Raw genomic sequence first — 16,203 nt, 5'->3', positions numbered from 1 at the left:
GTCGTGACGTCATCTCTGCCGCCCAGTTCGAAACATCTCCCTTCCTTGTCTTCGGAGCCTTCTCTGGGACATCAGTCTGAGCTCATATGCCAGGCGGTGCTTCAGAGGCTGGACTCTGTTTTAGATGTGAAGTTGGCTTCCTTATCGGTTGGGAGGACTGGTAGGAAACGCGTTTTTTTTTTTTTTTTTTGCTTCGTCCCCGCCTTCCGAGAAGAGTGCGCATAAGAAGCTCTGGTGCTGTCTCCCTCTCCCTCTCCGTCTACGCCTCGGGTGGGGTGTGTTAAGGCCATTGGAAGGCTAAGGACCTTGCTTTCTTCGCCGCCGACCGGAGGGGGAACAGCACGGACGTGTTCCCGAGAGTGCTGTGGTTTCGGGCGGTGTTAGTGATGTGTGTTCTGCAGGGGTTGCTTCGCCGCCGAACCTCGTACGTGCAACCACCCCACCCCCTCACTCCGTCCTTGCACATCGCGAGCGTGTGGCAACCTCCCCCGTCCGTGCACGTGATGGTAGTGCCCCTTCTTCTCCCAGGCCTATTCATCGCCGTAAAGACCTGAAGGCGCCTGTCAAGAGGATGAAGGAAGTGAGCACAGAGGTGGTGCAGCCAGAGTGTTTGCTTGCTTCCAACTCTTCCACTATAAGGGATTCTCCGTCAATCTTGTGTGCTCGAGTTTCCCCCCCATCTCACGTACGTATGGCCATCCGGAGTCACCTGTTGAGGTAAGTGATGTGCCTAATGTTTCAGTGGGTCTGTCTCGGAGGCTGATGCTTGGACCCAGCCCAGATAGACTAGTAGAGATTTCAGACTGTTTGCCTACTAACCCCTCTGTGATTTTTGGTGAAGAAAACGCGTTAGAGGAGGCTACATACCCTTCTCGTCGCCGGTGCCAGAGTAGGAAGAAGGGGACACGCAGGAGTTTCTGTCTTCCTTTTCGGAGGTTGTTGATCTCATTCGTGGGTTCAACAATTTGGAAAGTAGGACTCAGGATCGGTCGTCCTACACTCCTTCTTGCTTGGAAGCTTTGGTGGGAGCTGCTCAGGACCCCAAATCGTCTCTCCAGCTGCCATTGTCAGGGCACGTTCAGTCGGTCTTGCAGAAGGTTAACGCCTGTTTCTGACCGGGACGGTTCACTTCACTCCACTCTAGAGGCTCTACCAAACTCCTACCCCCACCTCTCACAAGACATAGGAAGTACTATGCTAAGAGCTCTGCATTTTTGTTGTCATGCCACCTTAACCCCGACGTCATTCGCCTGAATCCGGGTTTGACTATGGAACAGGTGAAGTCAGTGGCTCAGTCCTTATCTCCGCAAGACGCCTTAGCCTTGGAATCTACAGCGGCCTCCATGTTGCAGACGGTTTCTTGGCTGGACCTCTGGTCTGTGGTGATTGCCAAGATAGCTTCTGACAGGTCCCCTGATGGGCTGGTGAGTGCCACCTCGCTTGCCAGTCTTTTGCAATCCGGGGGCAAGGCGTTTTCTTATTTGGCTCACCTCAGTGCCAATTTATGGGCTAATCTTCTGGTTAGGAGGGACGCGGCTTTGTCTAGGATGGAGAGGTTGCTCGTCACTGAGTCTTTGGTGGCCTTGAGGAACGGTGACCTGTTAGAATCGCAATTTTTGTTTCCACGGACCGAACTCGACAATGTGATAGACCGACGTCGGGCTGACACCAAGGACTGTCTGATGCACCAGGCTGTGTCTAAATCAGAGCCCCGCCCTCGGAGATGTTTGGCCCCCCCTCCTCCCCTGGTCCAGCAGCAATCGAGGAGATCGTCCCCTGGTAGGCCATCGAGGACCTCGAGTTTGGCAGGGCCTTCCCGTTCGTCACAGCCCAAGTCTCAGGATCAACGCCCCTGTCTCTCTCGTTCCTTTAAACCAAGAAGAGGCCCTAGGAGCAGAGGTCAAGGGGGCTGTCAGTAGGTTGGGCACCTCTCCCTCTCCTGCGCCATTGGTGGGGAGGTGCCTGGCTGGCCATTGGGCCAAGTGGCAGCGTTACGGGGCGGAGAAGTGGGTGGTAGATGTCCTTCGGGTGGGATACCTGTTGCCATTTGACTTCTCTCCTCCTCTGTCGGACAAGCCGCAGCTCAGGAAGACGTATCCACCAGATTCTCTGGAGTTCTTGGCTCTTCAGGAGGAGGTGCAGAAGATGCTGGACAAGGATGCGATAGCGGAAGTAGTGCGTCCGTCCCCGGGGTTTTACAGTCACATCTTCTCGGTGCCCAAGGCATCGGGAGGATGGAGGCCTGTGATCGACTTATCCACCTTGAATCGCTTCATCAGAAAGACAAGGTTCAAGATGGAGACCCCGCGCTCGGTGTTGGCAGCCGTGAGGGAAGGCGACTTCATGTTGTCGATAGACTTGAAGGACGCATACTTCCAAATCCCTGTTCATCCCATGTCCAGGAAGTTTCTTCGCTTCTGTCTGGCGGGCAAGATCTTTGAGTTCAAAGTCTTGTGCTTCGGGTTGACCACAGCCCCTCAAGTGTTCACAAGGGTCTTCTCTCTCGTTTCAAGTTGGGCCCATGCTCAGGGGATCCGTTTGCTGAGGTACCTCAACGATTGGTTGGTCTTGGCAGTTTCCAGGGAAAAGCTGCTGCAAGACAGGGATCATCTTCTTCGGTTCTGCCTGGACCTGGACATTTTAGTCAACCAGGAGAAGTTGAACCTCGTACCCAGTCAAAGGATTCTCTACCTGGGCATGGTCATCGATACGACAGTAGCGAGAGTTTTCCCGTCGGATCAGAGATTGGAGAAGTTGCGGGCTGTGGTGCACAACTTCCTCTAAAAGTCGCATCAGTCAGCTCATGAGTGTCAGGCTCTTCTGGAAGTGCTATCTTCCCTGGAGAAGCTGGTCCCTCATGGGTGTCTTCATCTTCGGTCTCTGCAATGGAGACGGGGAATTCTGGTCTCCGGCGGAGGACTCACCCCTGTTTATGGTCCCACTGTCATTGAAAGTGAGAGGAGACCTTCATTGGTGGCTGGACAACCAGAATCTATTGAAGGGTGTCCCTCTGCACTCTCTCCCTCCGGACTTCCTTCTGTTATCGGACGCCTCCCTCGCAGGTTGAGGCACGTACTAAGGCGGCCTCATCGCTTCAGGCGTTTGGGGTTTAGAGGTCAAGCAGCAGCATATCAACGTCTTGGAGTTGAAGGCGGCTTTCCTGGGTCTGAAGGAGTTTCGGGGGATTGTTGAGGGTCACTCTGTCATTCTCATGTCGGACAACACTACGGTGGTAGCCTACGTGAACAAACAGGGAGGCCTAGTTTCTCAGCAGCTTCATGCCTTGACCTTCGAGCTTCACCAGTGGGCAATCAGCAATTCGGTAGAGTTTTCAGCCAGGTATATCCCAAGGAAACTGAACATGGTCGCAGACAAACTCAGTCGCCGGGATCAGATCTTAGGCACAGAGTGGTCCCTTCATCAAGTGGTGGCGGACAGGCTTTTCCAGATTTGGGGGAGACCCATGCTGGACCTTTCACGAACACGTTACAAAAAAACAGGGAAGCTGGAAATGTTCTGTTCAGTGGTCCCAGATCCCTTGGCATTGGCAGAAGACGCATTCCAACATCCCTGGGACAACCTGGAGGTGTATGCCTTCCCTCCGTTTTGTTTGATCCGTCAGGTTCTGAACAGGCTGTTGGGTTCACAGGGTCTCAGAATGACTCTGGTGGCCCCTCTGTGGCCTCAGGCGGAATGGTTTCCAGATCTGCTATCATTGTTGTTGGAGATTCCGAGGGAGATTCCGCCTTGGCGGTATCTCCTGTGCTAGCCCCATGCAGAAAGGTTCCACCAGTCAGTAGAATCCCTGTCTCTTCACGGTTGGAGGCTATCAACTATCTCCTCCGAGAGAGAGGCTTTTCTCAGAAGTCGGCTGGGCACATGTCCAGCAGTCTTAGGAAGTCAACCTCCGCGGTTTACCAAGGCAAATGGGCGATCTACTGTGATTGGTGTTGTAAACAGGGTTTTTCTCCACTCGCGACCTCTATTCAGCAAATAGCAGACTTAACCTTCCTCAGAGACGAGAAACTTTTGTCTGTATCTGTTGTTAGAGGCTACAGGGCGGCTCTGAGTTTGGTTTTACGCCTGAAGGGTATCAACGTCTCCTCTTCCTGGGAACTTTCCCTGCTAGTTAAGGGGTTTGAGCAGTCGTCTTTTCCTAGAGAGCTCAAGCCCCCAACGTGGGATGTTTCCTTGGTGCTTAAGAGCTTGACTAAGAGCCCATATGAGCCCTTGCGCCGCTCATCTGATAGGAACCTGACGCTTTAGACAGTTTTCCTTTTGGCTTTGGCATCTTCCAAAAGGGTAGGAGAGCTCCACGGTCTGTGAGTGATGAGGTGAAGCACACCAGGGGTTGGAAGTCAGTGTCCTTTGAATTTGTTCCAGAGTTCATGGCCAAGACCCAAAATCCCTTGGTGCATGATGACAGGTTTGCTTCGTTCTCCATTCCCTCGCTGACTGACTTTGTGGGTGGTGATGCTCAAGAGCTTTTGTTGGGCCCTGTGTTACTATATTAAAAGGACTCGGCACCTTAGACCAGGCTGCCGCAGGCTCTTTGTCAGTACAGGCCGTAAGAAGAAAGAGGTGTCTAAGAATACTATCTCTTTTTGGATACGGGAAGTCATCAGACAGGCATACTTGACTCTTGATGATTCCATCACCACGTCTGTGCAGGCTAGAGCACGTGACGTTAGGGGTATTGGTCCCTCTCTGGCTTTCAAAAAGAACTTGGCTGTACATAGAGTGCTGGGCGCTGGTACTTGGTTACGCCAGTCCACGTTCACCACTTTTTATCTTAAGGATGTTGCCCACAGATCTATGGACACATTTTCCCTGGGTCCTGTGGTGGCTGCCCAACAGGTTGTGTAACTCATAGTTGCCCTTAACGGGGCACCTTTGTATCTTACCTAAGATGATTGTGTGGATGAGAGAATGAGTGAGTTGGCTGGCCTCCTCCTTTCTCTTGTCCCTTTCCTGCTTCCTTTGGAGGATTTAAGGAATTGACACGTCATTTGCTGGACTGGTCTGATACAGGTGAGTGAGGTAGTCATACTGGTAGTGTGGTCGTGCAGTATTCAATATCTTACCCACTATTTAGTAGCATAGGCTCCGCTCCTGGGCAAGGAGGAGTCGGGAGTACTACAAACCCTAGTGCCCTGGTTTGTTTTTTACAGTCACAGTTTTTCTTTGGTTCCCTATACAATGGTTATCCCATATATCATTGTATGTCTCTCAGGTTCTGAGTGGTTAGATTTTAGTGTATCTAGCTTCTCAATGGGCTTTCATTCCCTCTCTAAGAACTATTGCTTTTGAGAGCTGGACTGGCGGGTAGGCCCCAGCCAGGTCTAGGATGTCTTATACCTCCCTCCAAGTATGAGTCTATCCTATTGTTAAGACCGAGGGTTTGTTCGCGTATGAACAAATGACAAATTTTCTAAGACAATTGTATTTTTCATAGCTACAAACCTGAGGTCTTAACGTTATACTGCCCGCCTCTAGCCACCCCTCTTTTTGTCAAGTCATCCTGAGTTGGGAAAGGCTGGCGTAGATGTTCGGCGTTTGACCACTCTTCACCCGATCTACGCATGCGTTGCCAGATACCCCAAGATTCCTTGCTTTCATCTACTTCTTTACTGGATCCAGCTAGGTGCTAGAAATTATTCTATTAGGGAAAAACTCTCTATTACGAGAGTATATATAATGTTCTAAAGGGTCCACAATAATACAAAGTGTAAAAAGTCCATGTATAATTTTGAAGACTTTACAGAAAGCTTTCGAACCCTTCCCTGGGTTCATCTTTTTTTGGACTGAAGATGAACCCAGGGAAGGGTTCGAAAGCTTTCTGTAAAGTCTTCAAAATTATACACGGACTTTTTACACTTTGTATTATTGTGGACCCTTTAGAAAATTATCCTATTGTTAAGACCTCAGGTTTGTAGCTATGAAAAATACAAATTGTCTTAGAAAATTTGTCATATCTGAACCCATCTGTCTATATTGATCAAATCTTAGTTGTTTTGTGAGTTAGCCTATGTCACCCTACAAGGGTAATATGTTGTTCCTATGAGTGAGAATCCAGACATTTCTCATTGTGGTTCACTGCCTAATTATCCTGGCATTCCTGTCATGTGGAATAGGAGATTACAGGATTTACTTGCTCACCTGTTTACTATCAGACAGCACAAGGGGAAATTTCCAGGTGGAGATTCATCATATCAGTTAGATGAGAGACCACCTCCCACGTGATGGTATAATCTGAACCAATCAGTATGTATAATTAGGAGAAGTACAACTTACATTAATTAAAACATTTGCTATTTTTATTTCTTACCTTATTAAATATCTTTCAGGGTAGACAAATTCATCCAAGATGATGAGGGCAATTCTTGTACGGCAGTTTGGGGGAATTGATCAAATGAAAATAGCTACTGATGTGGCTATACCAACTCCAGGTGATAAACAGGTATTGTATAATATTGCTGGTATCTAGATGATGACAATATTAGCTGTATTCTGCAGTTGCCTTTAGTAAGCAAACTTTTCATTTTACCAGAAAATTATTTGCTCTTACAGAAATACAGATCTATACTTACTGGAAAGGTGCATTGTCTAGAATGATACAATTTATTTGATTAATAGATTTATAAAGTAAGCCATGTTTTCTTGATATTTGGCTTGTTTGTATTGATAGCTTATGGACAGATATTCCAAGCTCCTCAGGGAAAGAACCAAGTAATATTTTCTGAAAGATCTCATTGTCTAGGTATGCCTAGTTTGGCTTATTGTAGATGTTAAGTTTGAATTAGACCACATGAATGCCTAATTGTTGTAGTATATTATATGCATTTTGAAGTGTCAGAGTTTGAGAGTACTGGGGTTATTTAAAGGTAAAGATTGAAAGTAATTGTCTTAGTTTTCTATTTGCTTTAAAAATAATATTTTCCAGGTACTAATTAACATGATATTCTCTGGTATAAATCCAGTTGACACATATATTCGTGAAGAGGCATTTTGGATGCTCCCCAGTCTGCCATATGTTCCTGGATGTGATGGGGCTGGTGTTGTCAAATCTGTCGGGAAACTTGTTACAAAGTTTAAGGTAACTGAAGCCTTCAGTTGTAAGTGAATTGGGTTCTTTGAATAGAAGTGTGAATCCTTAAATACCAACTTTTTTCCCGCTGATACATATTCAAAGAACCCAAACACTTGAAACTAAGGTTGCCCTTGGCATCTTTTTCTTGCATTATTTATTTTCCCTTGTGCGCAGGTGTTGATCAAGGTTATTTGTAGCGGTGTGAATCCAGTTGACACTTACCTGCGTTCTGGTCAATACAGCAAGTTACCAAACCTTCCTTATGTCCCTGGCAAAGATGCTGCTGGTATAGTACACAGCGCAGGATCTTTGGTTTCTAGAATGAAGGTGTGTTTTTATTTGGAGAGATACGTGCTTTTAGTATTAATTCAGTAAATAGATACCACATTTAGAAATAATGTTATTGCTTTTTGCAGGGAACTCTTGTGCAGTTTTACATAATTATCAAAATCTATACGTATTTAGCAAATCGGATAAAGAGCATCACAGATTAGGTACTACTTGTTTTAGTGTTTTAACTTGCCTTCATTTGAAAGTTTCAGACACTAACATATAAAACATATTAATTTGTTGTTTTCCAGATGCCTAAAATCTGGACCTGTGCTGATTTTTGAAAAGCTAACTACTTGAGATAATGAGAAATGCATGTGGGCCTTAATGATTAGTAGGTGAGGCCTACTCAGTTGCTGAATACAGTACTTGAAGTGAGGAAAATAGTGGTTAATTCCAGTGAGATGCTGTGGGTAACTATATACAGCACAGTACCATTGATCTAATTTTCAATTATCCTAAAGTCTTAAATCTGTGACCTTCATAAATGAGAATTAGAATATGTAAAATAATCAAGTACTTAAATGTGATGCTCAAGGTGGCAGTTCAGACTTTTGTCCCACCACTCACTACCTGTCTTCTTGCATGTAAGGTGTTGGTATGTGGTAAGGAATCTTTAATAGGAACATTTGGACCCTGTCTACTGCAGATGATTTTTAATTTAAAAGAATAAGCTCTAAAGAATGTTTTTTTAATTGCCAAGAGTAAGTAAGTTCAACCTATGAAAATAATGCTGAATGGTAGCTGTTCCTTCATTCTGAAGGTGCATCTGCTAATTGCTTGAATTTATTTTTTGCTGTACAATGGACCCCTGGTATTCACCTTCTCTGGATTCATGGACCCACGCATTAGCAGATTTCCCTCTGGAACATTTCCCCGTATTATTCGTGGAAAATTTGCCCATCCACGGTATTTTTCTGTGAGAAATATCCAAAAATTCCTGATTTTTTATCAGTTTAATCATAAAATGCACTTTTTGTGATAAAACTGAAAAAAACCAGGTATAAAAATTTTTAGTGGGTTTTTCTTGAGTTTTAACTAAATAGGAGGTTTTAAGCATTTTTATAGGGGTTCCAACTATTTGCGGGTTCTAACTATTCGTGGGGGGGTTCTGGTATGAATCCCCCGCAAATAAGGGGGATCACTGTATTTTATATATATATAAGTTTTTAGTAATTCTATTGAGAGCTGCAGTGTGGCACAGGTTTCTCAGGTTTTTTAAGGTTTATATAGATGTTAATTACTGTAATATGTAGTACTATGTACATACTTCAGTGTGTTTTTCTTCTTCCAGCCTGGTGACAGGGTTTTCATGTGTCAGACTGGTCAGATGGGTTCCTTGGCAGAATTTGTAGCTGTGAACGAAGAAAATGCTTTTCCCCTTGGTGATAAATTGAATTTTGAACAGGGAGCAGCAATTGGCATCCCATATTTCACAGCTTATCGAGCTTTGTTCCAGAAGTAAGTTGATCTTTTGATATCTTTTTGTTTTTCTGCACATTTCTAATGTATTAAACCTAGGAATTGGGGAAACCACAAATATTGTGATATGAGTTCTTTAAAATTAGTCTTTTAACAGAAATAGACGGTGACTATACTTTGGCTACAAAAGGTTGAGACTCGAGGAGGATTAGCATTACTGCCATATTTTCTTAAACTCTTTCAAACTTTTCTGGGAAAGTTGAACGAGTTTAATTTGGCAGATTTGGCCTAATTTTTGAGTGGCGCTGCCATTTCCTCGTGTATTAATGATTAAGGGAAGTCCGTGGTCACAGTACTAATAAGAGGATTGTCTCGATTGTCTGTCACCTCCCTCCATTCGTCGGAATAAAAGCAAAACTCGGAGATCAAAACATTATACTACTGGGCCTTCCTATACATTTTTCGAGTTGCTTGATGCAAAATTTAATTAGGGTTAATATATAAGCTAAAATTATGATAGATTATTCATATTATATAAACCCCAATTAAATTTTGCATGTGTGAGTATATGTGTGTGTGTGTGTGTAAATACGTTAAACGTAAGCGTACATACACATGGCACACATTATTTTAAAAACTAAATCACTGTGAATAAAAGCAAATAGCTGGACAATATGCTCGTATATGTCCATTCCCCGGATTAACCCTTAGCCTCAAGGAGGTTAATCCTGAAAATGTACCTTTTTGGATTAGGATTAAATTCCTCCTTTGGCAAGATGGGAGACGTGTCAACGCTGCTAATTGTAGGAAAGTCTCAACCGTTTCGTAGCTAGAGTATAGTAAAGATTTTCGTTTGTCTCGGGAATAACCACACTCCGAGAGAACTTCCAATTTATGTGAGCTATAATTTATACTGCCAAATCCCATTAGTGGTTGGACTGTTCATGAAATCATACAGGTTTATTGGAGACATATTTTCTGTTGAACCTTGTTGGCAGATGTGATGATTAGAGTTGTTCAGAATGGGTGAAATGAAAATGAAATCCTGGATTTTAATTTTTTCCAAATATCCTCTTGTGAGTACTATGTGCTATTTTTTTTATTGTTGATTTGTGCTAAGAAGTAAGTAAATTATATACATAATGTCTTTTAATGACTTCAACCTTTCAATACCTCTTATAGGATCATGAAATTTTCATAATGAACAAAATTTTACATTGAAGTAATGTGTATCAAATATAGCATGTTGTACAATGCAATTATTATCATGAGATCTGTTAATGTATAATTCAGCTTGGTGATAGAAGTTCACTCTTGACACAATTCGGAAGTCACATAAAGCCATTGGTCCCATTGCTGAATAACCACTGGTTCCATGCAACATAAAAGCACCATACAAACAAACAACCAATCAGTTTCTGTCAACATGTTTGAAAGTTAAATTTTTGAAAGTTTAAATTTTATATTTTATGAACCTTACCTCTCCATTATACATATACAGGCGGTCCCTGGGTTACGACGGGTCCTGGCTTACGACGTTCCGAGGTTACGACGCTTTTTCTTAAATATTCATTGAAAAATCCGCCCTGGGTTACGACGCTTGTTCCGAGGTTACGACGCTGACGCTTCCGACGCTCCGAGTTTACGACGCTTTTAAAAAACGCATACTATGATAAGAATCCTTTATAGTTTAGCACAGTTTCTCTCTCTCTCTCTCTCTCTCTCTCTCTCTCTCTCTCTCTCTCTCTCTCTCTCTCTCTCTCTCTCTCTCTTTGTATTTTCCGACGAAAATAATCACTAATTAGTGTATTTTGATGTTTATTTTCATGACTAAATACATTTTTATAATACAAAAATGATTTACTAATTTTCAAATATTAATTTTGATTAATACTGTATTAGTAAGTTTAATAAGTTGAAATGATATCACATAATAAAAATAATAATTCTCTCTCTCTCTCTCTCTCTCTCTCTCTCTCTCTCTCTCTCTCTCTCTCTCTCTCTCTCTCTCTCTCTCTCTCTCTACTACAAAGATGTATGTTTTTTTTATGATAAAATTAAATGGATTTACATATTTTCAAATATTAATATTAATTAATAGAGCAATTTATAGAGCAATAATCTCAATTCATTAAAGAAAATACCATAGTGAATTAGTAAGATTTTAGCTTATAGTATTTAAAAAATTATGGAAGAATGAAGGAAATCCCAGTCTTCTCTCAGTAACCTTTTCTCGAGATCCAGGTACTAAAACTGTCAGATATATCAAGTTCTGTGACAGCCAGGAGGGGGAAGAGCTGCAGTGTTGCAATCACTGGTCTCTCATTTACTGAGACTCGAGATTTTTTATGTACTTGTACTATTTGTTTTCATACATTCAACTTACCTGTCAGATATATACATAGCTATCGACTCCGTCGTCCCCGACAGAAATTCGAATTTCGCGGCACACGCTACAGGTAGGTCAGGTGATCTACCGGCCTGCCGCTGGGTGGCAGGACTAGGAACCATCCCCGTTTTCTAATCAGATTCTCTCTGTCGCTGGGAAGGTAAACATATGTTTACTTTCCCTCCTGATTTGATTTTCGTGTTTCATCGCCATCGATCTTCTGGGCCGACTTTTACAGGGGAAGTACTGGGATCGTTGGTTGGTTTGGCATACGCTTTTAATAACTTTTTAATAACTTTTAATGAATTAACTTCGAAGTTTTCAAAGAATAGAGGATGTGTAACTACCGAAGTTTTCGGTAGACAATTACATAGTTTGCAAGAAAGGGAAATATAAATATTTATTCATTGATAAAGTGTAATAAATGTTAGAATTTGATTGAGGAAAATAAGGTAACTTCCTATTTGAGGAAGTCAGAAAAACAAGAACTAGATATGCTTTCTTTAGAAGCTTTAATAGCCCTCGTTCTGACAAGCAGTTAGAATATTAACAGTACTAGTAGTGTTGTTTCCTCATCACCTTCTTACTTCACAGAAACTACAAATTCATTTGCAATTTGAAGATAAAGGAATGTAGCTCAAGATACGAGCTATTATAAGGTAAGAAGTGATTATAGTGTTCCCCATTGCAATAGAGGGTGCGTCTGATCGGCTCTGTCTCGCTCCCAGGCCTAGACCTCTTCCAAGCTCACAGGCCCAGAGGAGAAGGAATGTCGAAAGCCTTACGGAGGTTATGGAGAATCCCCACCGATCAGGCGTCCCCTCGGCAGGTTCTGTAGAACGTCCCAGACTGCCAGGGATAGCCATTTGGAAATGGCATCCTAATTCAATGTGTTCCCCATTATTATTATCGTCTTGACAAATAAGGAGAAGAAACATTCAACGGCGTAGGTTAAATGAAGATGCAAGATAATCTTGTCTGGCTATTGGAACCTCAGAAGAGACGGAAAAGGAAGACATCATTCGATAACAGTTGCGGTAGAGGCATATTGCCCTATCCGAGTTTCGTCCCCCCGTACGGCATTGGACGGGGGGGGGGGGCTCTATCCCATGGGGGTTTGAAATAGTTATTTCAATAAATTCCTCATCGGTACATGTATATGAAAATATATCTATTCTGAGAAGAACGAATTAGATATTAAAGAATATTTGTTGATCGAATGAATTATATGGATCTCGTTTAGTGAGTACACATATATATATAACTTTTAAGCTTCTAGCTCCTTGGGCATGAAGCTCCGGTAACGAGGCTCAATGCACCTAAAGCGTCTGAAACAAGGCGCAAAGCGCCTGAAACGAGGTGGCAAAGCAACACCTGAAGCCTGAATATAGGCGCAAAGCGCCTGAAGCACTATGAACCAGGATCTTCATCGGAAATGGAAGTCCTTCTCATTCAGAAGAAAGGGAGGGCTATGTCGAAAATGGAAGTATTGTCGAATTCTAAGCAAGAACAAATGTACAAGAGATCGGAACCTTCCGCACACAGAACCTTCCGCACAAGCGGAACCTTCCAGAAGGCGGAAGATTCCAGATTCGAATAACCTTCCAGACGTACAGAACTTTCCAGGCGAGGATCGCCTTTCAGATGCTCGGAACTTTCCGACAAGGAAACTTTCCAAGGGCGATACGTCTGCTAGGATCCAGGAGTATTCTGATCACGATACTCCTCCCAAGGGCGCCAGGAGTATTCGGAACGGGATGCTCCTGCCAAGCACCAGGAGTATTCCGACGAGCACGATACTCCTCCCAGGCGCCAGGAGTATTCGGAACGTGATACTCCTACCAGGCGCCAGGAGTATTCCGATCACGATACTCCTCCTAGGAAAGCGATACTTTCTGCCGAGGGCGCCAGGAGTATTCCAGCGAACCGAGTACTCCTCCCAGGGCCAGGCGGCCATGATAGTTCGGGGAGCGCGATACCTCCTGCCATGGCCAGGCCATGGTATTCCGAGGGACGAGGAGTTATTCCGATCGGGGCGATACTCCCCATCCCAGGCGCCAGGGGTATTCGGGGAGCGTCGATACTCTCCCTGCGCCAGGTCGCCAGGAATTGTAGTTTTCCGAGGGACAGAGGTAGTAATTTCCCGAATCGCTAGGAACTCCTCCCTATGGCGCCAGGAGTATTCTAGGCAAGATACTCCTGCTTAGCGCCAGGCACTTTCTCCTACAAGAAGAGCCTGACAACCGCCAAGAGTCCTCCAGGCGAAAAGTGAAAGACATTCGAGGCTTCTCTTGATAGGGACGGGAGTTTGGCGCACCAGGCGGCCGTTGCCCTTGTCAGGATCGTCTTAATGCAATAAAGGCAAGAGCAAGTTCGGCTTTTGCCAGGCAGGGACTCAAGATGTAGCACAGGCTGCCGTAGCCCTTGTCAGGTTAGAGTCGGTACTACTAAAAGCCCTTCACCTTTCGAAAGGAAGCGCTCTCCTCCGGTTGCTCAATCTTGTCCCAACTTGAGGAATGGAAGATAGAGCAGAATTGTGAGAATTAGTTCAGTATTAGTAAGAGGATATTAAAAAAAATCATCCTCCTTCTAAAAAATAATGCAACCAACCATTTACAGAAAGAGGGGCAATCGTTTGGAATTGAACAAGATTCGTACGAGCTCTCATTCAGTGATTAGAGGCTCTTCCAGATAAGAAAGGCGTAAAATACGGACTTATCTCCAAGATAATAAAAGCTGGAGAGATTCTCTTCGATCCTCGGTTGTCATTTGCGATCTCTTTCGACTAATACTCATTCGGGATTATTGACGAAATGAACGAAGAGAGTAAGATTTCCATTCTTTCTCTGCATGTCGGAAAGGAAAGAGTGTCGTAGAAGGCTTGCTGTATACGACTACTGAATGACAAGTCATATACGCATACCATAGTTGCCTTTCTGGTTCGCTAACGGAATTATCTATATCCTTACAGGATTTTCCTGGTAAGGACTCGCTTAAAAGTTTATTACGGACAATACCTACTCAGCTTCGGTATTTAACAAAGGTTGTTTGGCTTAAATTTGCTTTATTGAGAGTTTTCTTAGACTCGAGAATAATTTTATTATATCCATTCATTGAAGGGAGTAACTGGCAACTCAGAATGAATGCAGCCAGGCAGTGAACGAGACGGCTGTAATTGTGAGCCAATCTAGTACCATCCGGTTCTCGGTCGTGAACGGTTGGTTACATCTTTCTCTCCTAAGGGATCGAATGCTTCACCGTATATTCCCCATACAATCAGGGACTTAACCACGAATTGAGGGGATTTTTTTAGGCAAACATGAATAACATCGTATTCGTTTTGCTAAGGATATCTCTCTGCCTCGGCGAGGAAAGAATGTAGTAGGAAATTCACCTTAAGATAACGATACGGTTAAGCCTTATGCACACACCGTGGTTAATTACAGCGTTCCTACTATCCTTACAAGAGTTTCCTAGATGAATGCTGTTTACCACAATGTGACGGGATTATAAAGGATTTTAATTCGGCAGAGCACGATTTAACATTTATTGGAAAGAGTTGTCAGACCCTGCGGAAAGTATTCACAGATCTCTTCGCAAAGCAGAAGATGAACGAGCTTCTTATAGATTGCTTCCTTTTCCTCGAAACAAGAGAGGTAGCAAGATACGCCATCTTTAATTTAAATAGGGGAATAAACTTTAGTCTTTTTTCCCCTAGTTATATATATTCTTAACACATATTAAAATAAATGGGCGTCAAAGGAAGAAGATGAATGCATCATTTTGGCAATAAAAGGTTGGATTCACAGAGGTCACGTTCTTCTTTCAGCATGTGTCGGAAGGTTTTTCTAAGAGAGTAGAGATTTGATCGGAATCTATTATAAATATTGGACCTGAAAAACCTATTCACTCTGAGTCTGTCTGCGTGCAGACTGACCAGAAGTAAATATGAATGAGAGGATTTTTCAAGGGAAGCTTGATAATTCCTTTAAATATGTTAAAGACATAGAGTTGCTGCAGATCGTGCTAGATAGAAAGGGGAAACTGTCCTCTTCCGATACCTCTGTGAACCACATAATGGTTTTCTTCCCTTTCAGAGGGAAGAATCACCTTGGTAATTTATGCTATCAATGAACACAGTGAAAAGATATACTCTGTCTAGACAAAGAATATTAGAGATAGTAGAGAATTAAGATCTTCGGGATCTTATACAATACCTCTATACGATAAGAGTAAGAGATCTTATACTTAGAATGGGATCCTAATTTGGGCCTCAGATTCCGTGTTCCGACAAGATGGAACTGCTCCTAATCAAATGTTTCTCTTGGTCCTAAACGATCAAAAGGACAAGTGAAATTTTGGGCTTTAGAATCTGGAATCAAATTCTATGAAGACTCGGCAATGGGTTCTGGCCAGCATAGTATGTTTGGCAAGAGAACTAAAGCCTTTTATTCCTGGATCAACGCTTTCAGATAGAGGTTTCGTTGTCCGGGTAATGTAGTGACATTGTCATCTACAGAAGAAGACAAGGTTTAAACGTTTACTGACAGAGTCTTTGGAACGCGAGGAGGGCTCAAACTACTTCCCAAAAGGTTCAGAGAGATACATTCAAGAGCTAGAAATCAGGAGTCCTACCAATTTCAGCTCAGAATCTCTTTAAATTCCAAGCTCCTTCCCTTCCTTCGGGCAAGGATAGGGAAGCTTCTGCAACGAGAAAACTCATCAACATGTAGGAGGAGAACTCGTTAGCAACGGAAGTATGCAATAAGGATCCTCCTCGGAGGAAGACTTGTCTCTCGGACTTTTGAGATTTCCTATTGTCTACTGGATGGAGCTGACTAAATTTTGATGAATGTGCAGGAGCAATTAGCGTCTTTGGTAGGAGTACTTTCTAAAGAGCCTACTCGTAAAAAAGGATGACAGGCTTCCGATTAAGAGATCCAAATACCGATCTCCTGTCGGGCGCGACGAA

At 43.4% G+C, this 16,203-nt stretch overlaps 1 protein-coding gene across 16 annotated transcripts in view; it reads left to right on the top strand.

Moving 5' to 3' along the window:
- The window catches only part of LOC135194994 (quinone oxidoreductase-like), a 55,011-nt gene that overhangs the window by 14,430 nt on the left and 24,378 nt on the right, over nt 1–16,203 (top strand). For 6 of the 16 annotated variants that reach the window (XM_064221249.1, XM_064221251.1, XM_064221250.1 and 3 more), the window contains exons 2-4: nt 6,348–6,460; nt 6,944–7,096; nt 8,715–8,881. In XM_064221249.1, coding sequence (XP_064077319.1) covers nt 6,368–6,460; nt 6,944–7,096; nt 8,715–8,881 — 413 coding nt within the window. In that variant the 5' untranslated portion in view covers nt 6,348–6,367. Of the gene's footprint in view, nt 1–6,347; nt 6,461–6,943; nt 7,097–7,264; nt 7,418–8,714; nt 8,882–16,203 lie in introns of all 16 variants that reach the window. The other 10 variants (XM_064221253.1, XM_064221256.1, XM_064221254.1 and 7 more) reach the window with 2 other exon arrangements.

Source organism: Macrobrachium nipponense, chromosome 15 (assembly GCF_015104395.2).
Source record: "Macrobrachium nipponense isolate FS-2020 chromosome 15, ASM1510439v2, whole genome shotgun sequence".
Classification (NCBI taxonomy): domain Eukaryota; kingdom Metazoa; phylum Arthropoda; class Malacostraca; order Decapoda; family Palaemonidae; genus Macrobrachium; species Macrobrachium nipponense.
This window is presented reverse-complemented; position numbering and strand designations above follow the sequence as displayed.